General features: G+C 44.9%; 1 protein-coding gene across 3 annotated transcripts in view; it reads right to left on the bottom strand.

Annotated features, from left to right (window-relative positions):
- Nucleotides 1-4652, bottom strand: part of LOC140393598 (alpha-N-acetylgalactosaminidase-like) — a 28383-nt gene extending 23731 nt beyond the window's left edge. The window contains exons 1-3 of one of the 3 annotated variants that reach the window (XM_072479870.1): nt 4381-4652; nt 2608-2682; nt 1883-2060 (exon numbers count right to left, since the gene is read on the bottom strand). In XM_072479870.1, coding sequence (XP_072335971.1) covers nt 1883-2049 — 167 coding nt within the window. In that variant the 5' untranslated portion in view covers nt 2050-2060; nt 2608-2682; nt 4381-4652. Of the gene's footprint in view, nt 1-1882; nt 2061-2607; nt 2683-3805; nt 3905-4380 lie in introns of those variants that run through there. The other 2 variants (XM_072479869.1, XM_072479871.1) reach the window with 2 other exon arrangements.
- Nucleotides 4653-12181: the final 7529 nt, after the last annotated feature.

The following is a 12181-nucleotide window of genomic DNA, read 5'->3' on the forward strand; positions in this document are numbered from 1 at the left end:
AATCAATCACCTTTTCGACATCTGAGGAAACAATCACGTCTGGTTCGGGAACCGAGGAGGGGAAAAGGACGAGGTTACGCTCCAGTTATACAGGACTTTAGCATGAACACATCAGCAGTACTGTGTCCCGTATTGGTCACCCTATTGAACAAAGGATGTAAACGCGTTAGAAGCAGTTCAGAGAAGTTCCACTAGATTGATACCTGGAATAGGCAGGTTATCTAATGAGGAACGATTAGACAGGCTAGGCTTGTATCCACTGGAGTTTAGAAGAGTGAGAGGCGGCTTGATTGAAACATATAAGATGCTGAGAGGTGTCGACAGGGTGGATGTGGAAAGGATGTTGTGGAAGAATCGAGAACTAGGGGTCACTGTTTAAAAATAAGGGGTCACCATTTAAAACAGCGATGAGGAGGAATGTTTTCCCTCACAGAACAGTAAGTGTTTGAAACTCTCTTCCGGAAAAGGTGGTGGAAGCAGAGTCTTCCAATATTTTTAAGGCAGAGGTGTATAGCTTCCTGGTAAGCAAGGGGGTGGAAGGTTATCGGGGGTAGGTGGGATGCAGATTTGAGGTTACTATCACATCAGCCACGATCTTATTAAATAGCGGAATCGGCTCAAGGGACTGAATCACCTACTGCTGCTCCTCATTCTATATTGGTGCAGGCCTTATAAAAGGTCACCTACTCTCAGCTGGGGCAATAGTGTACGATAGGAGATCTCCAGAATTGGGAAAACAACAACCTTACAAAACTGATCTAGGAAACAATAAAAGCAAAGTAACACCTAATGACGGTAAAATCATAAACTTACACTACAATGCAAATAAAACAGGGATAACGAACGGACCTAATTCTGTGTGACGTCCTGTTGCAGGATTACAGGTTCAAACCGTAGCTTGCCTGCCAGTTACATTGCATCGTTTTTTTAAAATGTATTCTTTCTTGGGATGTGGGTGTCATTGGCTGGGCCAGCATCGCTAATTACCCTTGAACTGAATGGCTTGCTAGGCCATTTCCGAGGACACATTGCTGTAGGTCTGGAGTCAGGCAGTGGCGTTGTGGTAATGTCACTGAAACAGTAATCCAGAGGCCTAGAGTAATGCTCTGGCATCTGGGTTCGAATCCCAATTAACATCTGGAATCAAAAGTCTAATAATGATTGTTGTAAAAAGCCCATCTGGTTCACAAGTGCCCTTAAGGGAAGGAAATGTGCTGCTCTTACTGGCCTACATGTGACTGCAGGCCCACAGCAATGTGGTTGACTCTTAAATGCCCTCTGAAATGGCCGAGCAATCCACTCAGTTCAAGAACAATTAGGGGCTGGTTTAGCACAGTGGGCTAAACAGCTGGCTTGTAATGCAGAACAAGGCAGCAGCGCAGGTTCAATTCCCGTACCAGCCTCCCCGAACAGACGCCGAAATGTGGCGACTAGGGGCTTTTCACAGTAACTTCATTGAAGCCTACTTGTGACAATAAGTTATTATTATTAATTAGTTATGGGCAATAAATGCTGGCCAGTGATGTCCACACACTATGAATGATTTTTAAAAAAAACGTCTATGCCAGATCAGGTAAGGACAGCAAATTTATTTCTTTAAAGGACGTTAGTGAACCAGATGTGTGTTTAGGACAAATACGACAATGGTTTATGAGTCCACGACACCACCAGCTCCCCAAAGTTGCTGAATTACTGGATGGAGAACCCCCCATCATTAAAATGTTCTTTGCCAAGGGAGGGGAGATGCAAATGTAGAGAAGTAAGCTTTAGAGAGTTCAATGACTACATGGAGGGTGGAATGGGAGAAAAATGAGAGAAAAAATAAGGTAAAGAAAGAAGTCACAGAGTTTACTGATGTCTCGCTGATATTTAAAATACATACCTAATGCAGTTGTCAGGGTACATGTCGCAATCTATGGTACATCTGAAGCGTTCCCAAGCTATCCAGCCCATTGGGGGAGTTCTTGCCAAACCATTATCCAAGGATTGGCAGGGTCCACATAGTATGGGTAGGAAGGTTATGAAGAGAGAAAGTATTCTGCAATGCATTAAGAACCTTCCTGGGGGGGGAGGAAAAAAATGACCTTTTTATCCACATCCCATTTAGAATCCATTAATACGCATTTCTATAAGTTCTTTTTTTTAAATCTGAGTCAATGATGATTAAAGGAGATGTCAAATGTTAAACACCAAACAACTTCCTGAAATGTATAATTAAATCTGTATTCCCATCTTCTAGCCTACAATGTTTCCTCATATATCTGAGCACAGGTCTGTTGATTTCTGCTGCTTTTCCTGTCCTTTCAAGAATATCAAAAAAAGCACATAATCAACCATGCAACCCTCCCTTTCGACCCCGCCAATTAGCAGATTGCCCCAGGTATCAGTGCAAAAAGTAACACTTTCCCCCTTGTGAGAATTCTTTTTTTTGCCTCTTGCTCACCAAAACGTACCTTTTGTTCCTCGTTGCAATTCAAAATTTCCTGGCTGATTAGATTGGATATCAGTCACTTCAGGAACCTAGACATCCTCTTTGACATTTTAATAATAGTATTAACAATATTGCAGAGATATTAATTAACCTGTGGGCAAAGGGAGCTTACAAACCTCTAACCAGCCAGTGTCTTGTCCCCCGCTCGAGTTCCTGAGGGGCGAGCACCCTGGTACGATTCGGTCACAGTCCTAGAAGCAAAATGCAAAGGAATATTTATGGTGAGAATGCAGACCAAAATGCAGGCTCCAGAATTTGCCTGGTCGAAAATGCACTAAGAAGGTTTCATTTCAACTGATAATGAAATGAAAATCGCTTCTTGTCACAAGTAGGCTTCAAATGAAGTTACTGTGAAAAGCCCCTAGTCGCCATATTCTGCCGCCTGTTCGGGGATAACTGGGGGGAATGGACCCCAAGCTCTTATAGTCTGTAATTTAATAGTCAATACAGAATTCAGCCACACTAAACAATTGGAATAATAGCTACCCTCCTTTCCCCCCACCAGGTAGGAAAATCCATTTTCTCCCAACACCATTCGATCCCCAGAGTCTAAACCAGTTTTAAGCTAAATGTTGCCCTTGCCCTGCAAGGTAGGTGCATGGCTAGCATGATTAATCCCAGAGGCTCTGTTCATCATGAGAAGTCTGTGTCTGTACGATATTTTGGAAGAAATGTTTTCAATCTTCAGGATACGTAGGAAGATTGGCAAATAGAAGGAGTTTTGTTTCAGAATTCCTTTGGTAATACAGAATTGAGACCGCGCTGGGGAAGGGGCCAAAGTGGAAGGGTAACTGTGACATTATGGAAAATGTTCAGAATACAAAGGGTTAATGTCATATCATAACTAACCACTAGATGGAGCTAGATGCAGAACTATATAAGGCACTGACTCACAGGCTTTTAGGAGAAGACTGGAGAAGGCAAGAGAGGAGAGCATAGCAGTGAGAGAGATCAGAGTACAGTTATACTTAGAATGTAGAGACTAGTGTTAGTCGAGTGCCGATTGTAGATTACTAGATTATTGTTTACTATAGGAGTAAGTGGTCGAGCTTTAATTAGCAGTGTAAATAAATGTTAGCTTCATTAATGAACTTAGCTTCTGTGGTCTTTGTGAACACCACAACATCCATCCTGATAACAGAATCATAAAAAGAACACCACAGTAACTTTTTGATGTCTGGCCAAATGACCAACAATACAGACAGAGATGGTGTTTGTACTTTGAACATGGACCTTCTTCCTGCCTTCTTTGGTGTTGCTAGCTATTGTCAAAAACAATAACAATATCACTTTTGTCCATCATTTGCACTGTACCTGGCCTGGGGCAGGCGAGGGATGGCTCAGGGGTGGCTTCCTGGAATGGATTCTAGTCTAAGGTATTTCCATCCTGTCTCCGGGTGATTGTGTGTGTGTGTAAATATTTATCAGTAACTTTGTACAACTCACTTTGATCTTAACGCGAAGGAGAGGGACGGAGGGGAAAACCCGCAGAAAACTAGTTTATGATGTCACTTTCTCATTGTGATATCAGCAGACTGGAAATTGTATTTTATTCTCTTTTACGATAAAGGCCAAACTTAAATCATACTGCACTGCTTTAGCTGCCAGCGTATCCCCCTCTGAGCAATTTGATACACTGCACAAGCAGATCATTTCCATATCTGTCAATTTCCCATGGGTTTATTCCAGCATTTGCTGTTAAACAAGACTTGTTTACAGTAATAATGTTCTCAGAAAAGAAACGGGACTTGTTTACAGTAATAGTATTCTCAGATTTTCCAACACGCTTTACAGCGATTCGTAAAGCGATCCGGAAAGACACGTGTGTGTGTTTCTCTCTCTCGTTACTCTCTCCCAGTCATCACAGAGTCGCTATTTATAACGCTCACCTGCTACTTGCTGGCGTAAACTTCGCCCCCTGCCTCACGGCGAGCGAGGGGGAGCACATTTAACATTCACAACTTTAATCTTTGGTAGAATCGCAAATGCAGCCTCCAACCAGAATTAGGGGTCCGATTTCACCAAATCCAAACGCCTAATTGACAATGGGAAGTTGACACTAGTCAGGGTGAATGACGATCATTTTGCCCCTGTGTGCAAAGTAACGACAGCATTTACACTGACTTGTAAACAACCCATGGAGTTCAGTGATAATCCCGCCCAAATTTAACCCCTGCTTCATGACAATATGTGACCAATGGCCTGGTGGAGGAGAATGATCTGATGAACTGCAACTGATGGTGACGCTCACCTGGGGTCACCTGGTGATGTGTGATGTCAGGGGAAGGAAGGCGGATGGGTGGGTGAGCGGGGGTTACTGCTCCCATCTATATTGGTGAAGTATGGGGCGGGGGGCAGTGATCGTGGATAACCACATACCCTGCTGCTCCTGTGGAGAGATGTTCCCTCTCTTCACAGAGGCTGCCAGACCTGCTGAGTATTTCCGCCATTTCCTGTTTCCATTTCAGACTTTCAGTGTTTTGCTTTTGTATGTTGCTCTTGTATTCCCTTTATTCTTTCATGGGCGGTTGACATCGCAAGCACCGGCGTTTCACTGTTTGCCCTGGAACTGAGGGCAGTTAATGTCTCCCACACTGTGGTGGGCTGGAGTCACATGCAACTCAGAATCAGCGGGCAGCACAGTGGCACGGTGGTTAGCACTGCTGCTTCACAGCGCCAAGGACCCGGGTTCAATTCCGGCCTTGGGTGACTGTCCGTGTGGAGTCTGCACGCTCTCCCCGTGTCTGCGTGGGGTTCCTCCGGATGCTCCGGTTTCCTCCCACAGTCCAAAGATGTGCAGGTTAGGTGGATTGGTTAAATTGCCCCATAGTGTCCAAAAGGTTAGGTGGGGTTATGGGGATTGGGCGAGGGTGTCGATAGAGTGCTCTTTCAGAGGGTTGGTGCAGACTCAATGGGCTGTATGGCAACCTGCACTGTATGGATTCTATAATTAGTGAACTGGATGGGTTTTTACAACAAGCGATGACAGTTACCAGATTCATCGTCACCAGATTCCAGAATTATCAATTTAATTCATATTCCACCAGCTGCCATGGTGGGATTTGAACCCATCTCCCTGAGAGCATTAGTCTGGGCCTCTGGACTACTAGCCCAGTGATATTACTACAAACCCAATGTCTCTCCCCTCTTAGGCAAAAGACACATTGTGATGGGACTGAAGTCATCCTTATTGTCAGTATTGTCAAGGGAATACCCCCGGGAAATGCCTTTAGATATAATCAGGTGAGGGCTTTTGTGAGGCGACAGGTGAGGGAATTCCTGTTGCTCCCGGCACAAGAAGTTCAAGATAGGGTGATCTCGGGTGTATGGGTCGGGGAGGGCAAGGTTTCGGCAACACACCAGGAGTTGAAAGAAGAGGGGGAAGCGCTCGTAGAAGAGTTGAAGGGTAAATGGGAGGAGGAGCTGGGGGAGGAGATCGCGGAAGGTCTGTGGGCTGATGCCCTAGGTAGGGTTAATTCCTCCTCCTCGTGTGCCAGGCTCAGCCTGATACAATTTAAGGTGGTCCACAGAGCACACTTGACGAGGGCGAGGTTGAGCAGGTTCTTTGGGGTAGAGGACGGATGTGGAAGGTGCTCAGGGAGCCCGGCGAACCATATGTTTTGGTCAGGCCCGGCACTGGAGGGGTTCTGGAGAGGAGTGGCGGGAGAAATATCTCAGGTGGTGAAAGTCCGGGTCAAGCCAAGCTGGGGGCTAGCAATATTTGAAGTAGTGGACGAGCCGGGAGTGCAGGAGGCGAAAGAGGCCGGCATTCTGGCCCTTGCGTCCCTAGTAGCCCGGCGAAGGATCTTGCTAATGTGGAAGGAGGCAAAGCCCCCAGCCTGGAGGCCTGGATAAATGATATGGCTGGGTTCATAAAGTTGGAGAGGATTAAGTTCGCCTTGAGAGGGTCTGCGCAGGGGTTTTACAGGCGGTGGCAACCGTTCCTAGACTATCTCGCGGAACGTTAGAGGAAGGTCGGTCAGCAGCAGCAGCAACCTTGGGGGGGGGGGGGGGGGGGGGAAGAGGGGGGGTGGAAAGGGGGGACTGCCTGGGAGGGTGGATGAGCAAGAGATAACATGAAGGGTTGGGGAAACTGACACGTACGGGTGAGGGCCAGTGTACAAAGCTGTGTAAATATATCATTTTACCATGTATATATCTTGCTCTGCGCGATTTCTCGTTTGTTTTTTTTTGTTACGAGGGGGGGGTTATTGTTTGTAAGGGAGAAAAATTGTGTTAAAAAAACTTTAAAAAAAAATATCTTTATTAAAGTATTGTCAAGGGAAAGAGAAACAAGGATAATAAAAAAAAGAGAACAGTAAAATGCAAAAACTGTAGGCAGGGCAATCAAGGGTAAGAAGCAAATAGGGCAACATTACAAAGAAATGTTAGGATAATTAAAAATGGCAAAAGGGCAAACTTTTTTGTATTTGTATCGTCAGTAAGATAGACAAACTGATGGTGCAAGCCAAGGTAAATAGATATGATCTCAAAGCCGTTACAGAAACATGGGCCTGGATTCTTCGTTCTGGAGCCTAAAGGCTCCTGCCAGCAGAGAATTGGGACAGGTCTCTGCTGGCACTGGGAGTGGGGCCCAGGTACGAGTCTCACTCCTTAACCATGCAAATGTATGCATGGCGGAGAGCTCGCTGGATTCCATCGGAACCCCGGTATCGGGCTGCCATTTTCAACAGGCAGCCCAGTCCCAAGGGCAGGACCCCCACAGCATGCATGCGAGTGATCCAACCCCCTCCCACCGACCCCCCCCCCCCCCACCGATCCCCCCCCCCCCCACCAATCCCCCCTTGCCTCCATAAGACCCCCCATTATAGACCCACATCAGTCATCACCATTAGACTCTTCCCTCATCAGATACCCCATCCGTCTCCCACGTTAGAGCCCCCATCAGACCCCCCCCACCCCACCCTTTCTCATCGAAGGCCCCTGCCAGAAAGTTGAAGAGCAGTCCAGGCAGCAGAGTGAAAAATCACTGCAGTTCACTGACCCTTTCCTAGCACCTGCTGCCTCAGACAAAAGTGTTTAAAGCAATAGCTGTTACAAGTGTCAGAGGCTTCCTCAAAAACCAAGTATACTTCAAAGGGCTTCAAATCCATTGACATCCATTAAAATGCAAATCTTCCATTCAATTTCATACAGCAATACATTTCACTAGCCAGTGACTGACAGTTTTATTGGTGCAGACACAGGTGCTTTGTGGATTATTTATTTACGTTTCTCTTCACGGGATGGGAGTGGGTCTGATGGGCGGTGTCTGATAGGGGGTCTGATGGGAGGTCTTCAAGGGGACTGGGGGGGGGAACCAACCCCTAGGGTCTTTGGGGGGGGCCCCATCTCTGCAGCCTGGCAGCGGCAGAGGGGCACATCATCAGTGCCTTGACCCCCTTGACACCGCTTGGGATCCACCGCACTAGGGTTGCACTTGGCTACCCTCGCACCAAGCATCCATATGCATGCCTTACTTTAACTTACATGTTCCCGCCATCGCAGGGTAGGTAGCACGTGTCGCCACCAGCGGAGGATCAGAGCATAGCAACAGGTTTGGCTCCGACCTGCCATATCAGGAATCCCAATACCGACATCAGGCAATAGAGGATCCACCACATAGTTCCCAAAACTGGGAATATTCAGGGATAGTTGACCTAGAAGGATAGGAGGGAAAGAAAAGGCGGTGGGGTAGCACTGTTAATAAGAGATGAAATGATGACAGTTGCGAGGGACGATCTAGACTCAGATGATGTAAAGCCCATTTGGGTGGACGTAAAAAACAGAAAAGGGAAAGAAGACATTGGTAGAAATAGTGTATAGACCCCCAAACAATGGCTACACTGTAGGAAAGGGTATATACACCAACAAATAATAGGAGCATTTAAAAAGAACAGAGCAATATTTATGGGTGTCTTTAGTCTTCATGTTGATTTGGGATAATCAAATTCAAAAGGGTAGTTACGACAATAAATTCATAGAGTGCATTAGGGATAGTATCGTGGAGCAATATGTCATGGAGCCAACCAAGGAACAGGCTACCTTGAATTTGGTAATGGATAATGAGGCAGGTTTAATAAATGACCTCAGAGTAAAGATCCCCAAGGAAGTAGTGATCATAACATGATATAATTTAATATTCAGTTTGAGTGTAAGAAATTTGGATCAGAAACAACTGTGTTTAACTTAAATAAAGAGAATTACAATGAAATTAGGATTGAGTTAATTAAAGTGGACTGGGCAGATAGATTAGCAAGACAGTAAACAAGCAGCAGCAGACATGTAAGGGGGTAACTCATAACTCTCAGCAAAAATATATCCCAGTAAGGAGGAAAGATTCTGAGAGAGATAAACCAACCATGGCTAATTGAGGAAGCTAAGGGGAATGCTAAGTTGAAAGAAAAAGCATATAAAGGAGGCAAAAGTCCTTGATAGTTCCAAAGACTGGGATAAATTCAGAACCCAACCTGTCAAAATGGGCGGCACGGTGGTTAGCACTTCTGCCTCACAGCTCCAGGGTCCCAGGTTCAATTCCAGCCTCGGATGACTGGCTGTTTGGAATTTGCACTTCCTCCCCGTATCTGCGTGGGTTTCCTCCGGGTGCTCCGGTTTCCTCCCACAGTCCAAAAATGTGCAGGTTAGGTGGATTGACCACTCTAAATTGCCCCTTAGTGTCCAAAATGTTGGATGGGGATACTGCATTACGGGGTGGAGGTGTGGGCTTAAGTACGTTGCTCTTTCCAAGGGGCGGTGCAGACTTGATGGGCCGAATGGCCCCCTTCTGCATTGTAAATTCTGTGAAATCTATGAAAATACAAAGGAAGACTGTGACTAGACCTCAAAAACAAACATAAATTTGTGATTTTTTTCTATCAGGTCACAAGTTTAATTGTTTTGTTATGCTGTTACAGGGATTCCATATACGACATAAAAACTGCAAGCTTAAATGTGAACTTATCTCGGTTTTGATTTAATAAGCTAACCTGTTTATTACTTGAGAGTAGATTTGCGATTAAGTTCAGAACATGTGGAGTCTGGAAAATGTATAGCAAGTTGGTGATGGAACAGAGAGTAGAGAATAGACTGGCAAAAGGTGGAATGGTGTTCCCATGATTGATTGATATTTATTGTCGCATGTACCGAAGTAAAGTGAAAAGTATTTTTCTGCGGCTAAGCGAATGTACACAGTACGTAAATAGTAGACAAAAGAATAATCAACAGAGTACATTGATAAATGGTACTTCAACAAATAGTGATTGGAGAGCAGCATGGGGCATCGTGACTAGTGTTCTTACTGGTTTAGCACACGAGGGGCTGGTTTAGCACACGGCTAAATCGCTGGCTTTGAAAGCAGACCAAGGCAGGCCAGCAGCACGGTTCAATTCCCGTACCAGCCTCCCCGAACAGGTGCTGGAATGTGGCGACTAGGGGCTTTTCACAGTAACTTCATTTGAAGCCTACTTGTGACAATAAGCGATTTTCATTTCATTCATTATAAGGAACAGATCAGTCTGAGAGAGTCGTTGAGGAGTCTTGTAGCTGTGGGGAAGAAGCTATTCCTATATCTGGGTGGGGGTCTTCTGTATCTTCTGCCTGATGGAAGGGTCTGGAAGAAGGCAAAGCCTGGGTGGGAGGCGTCTCTGACAATGCTGTCTGCCTTCCTGAGGCAGCAGGAGGTGTATACAGAATCAATGGGAAGGTGGCAAGCTTGTGTGATGCGTTGGGCTGAGTTCACCACACTCTGCAGTTTCTTGCGATCTTGGGCCAAGCAATTGCCATACCAAGCTGTGATGCAGCTGGATTGGATGCTCTCTATGGTACATCTGTAGAAGTTTGTAAGAGTCGATGCAGACATGCCGAGTTTCTGTAGAGACGTTGTTGGGCTTTCTTGGCTGTTGCATCAACGTGAATGGACCAGGACAGATTGTTAGCGATGGTCACCCCCAGGAACTTAAAGCTATCGACCATCTCCACTTCAGAGCTATTGATGTAGACAGGGGTGTGTGTCGTGCTACGCTTCCTGATGTCGTTGGGACCAAGTTGGGAGTGTCAACAGTATAAATTAAGGAATCAAAAGTATAACTTCAAAATTTGGGCATTATACCAATTTAAGAGGAATAATTTACATCGAGGACGACTGTGAGAAAACACAGGGTACAAACACAATACCAAACTTGTAAAATAGGCATTTTATTGGCAAGTGAGCTTCAATAAAGATAAGTGTGGTGGTTTGGTAAGAAAAATAGGGAGGTCACAAATTCCTTGGAAGGTAAGTAGCTAAATGAGGTACAGATCCACAAATTACTGAAAGTAGCAATTCTAGTTAATGAAGCCATTCCAAAAACACTGCAGTTCAATTGCAGAGAGATAAAACTGAAAATCAGAATAGCTCTGTTAAACGTGTAACAAATTAAGATTAAAACGAGACAGACCACCCAGGATCAACATAGGCACTGGAAATAATAAAGACATGTTGATCCTGCAAAGTCCTTCTCATTGACATCAGGGGATTTGTGCCCTCAAAGTGGTTAGCACTGTTGCTTCACAGCGCCAGGGTCCCAGGTTCAATTCCCGCTTGAGTCACTGTCTGTGCAGAGTCTGCATGTTCTCCCCATGTCTGCATGGGTTTCCTTTGGGTGCTCCGGTTTCCTCCCACAAGTCCTGAAAGACATGCTTGTTAGGTGAATTGGACATTCTGAATTCTCCCTCGGTGTACCCAAACAGGTGCCGGAGTGTGGCGACTAGGGATTTTCACTAACTTCATTGCATGAAGTGTACCTGTGACAATAATAAAGATTGTTATGGGAGAATTGTCCCACAGGCTAGTCAAGCAATATCCTGACATAGTCACACTTATTGAATCACACCTTACAGTCAAAATCCCAGATAACACCATCAACATCCCTGGTGATTATTAATAATCTTCAGTGTTCAAAAAATTATGTTGACAACCAATTAAAGATTGTCAGTCAGGCTCACAGTATAGCACATTTATGCTTCCTGGAAACTACATTTATTAACACACAGGGCCCTATTATTTGCAGACATGTACATACATTGTGTCTGTTTCAGCTGAACAAAATAGATTATAGCCATTCGCTGGATTATTCCACAGGGCAATGTCTTGACAAAGCAGCGTCAAGCTTTGACAGTTAACTGTCAGTCACCAGCAACTGACGTATTCTCCGTGCTAACCGGTAACACCTAGCAATCAGAGTCCATTTGCCATCAAATCAGCACCCTCTTCTCATACAGTGTAAAGTTGTTGCTTCCCCTGGCATTGGTATTCTTACCCTGATGAGTGTAAGATGAAAAGCTTTGACAAAGTGTCTTTTTTCAGCAATACTCACATTCTTTAATACCAAAGATTATTTATATTAAGGAAGTCTTAACAATGCACTTAGAAATTCAAAGTATGAACAGCCAAAGACAAAGCATAAAACGGTCCGACAAATGTATTAAGAGTTTTTTGAGGATGTAACTCGGAGGGTAGATAAAGGGGAACTAGTTGGTGTAATATATATGGATTTCTAAATGGCATTCAATAAGGTGCCACACAATAGATTAATAGGCAAGATAAGTGCTCATGGAGTTCCATTCCAATTCTCTTCCCGCACCTAGTAGTGCACTAAGGTAGACTTTTGTCTGCTTCCATAGGAGTTATTCCCGGAACAGGTCACTAGTCTG

This window comes from Scyliorhinus torazame, chromosome 17, assembly GCF_047496885.1.
Source record: "Scyliorhinus torazame isolate Kashiwa2021f chromosome 17, sScyTor2.1, whole genome shotgun sequence".
Lineage (NCBI taxonomy): Eukaryota > Metazoa > Chordata > Chondrichthyes > Carcharhiniformes > Scyliorhinidae > Scyliorhinus > Scyliorhinus torazame.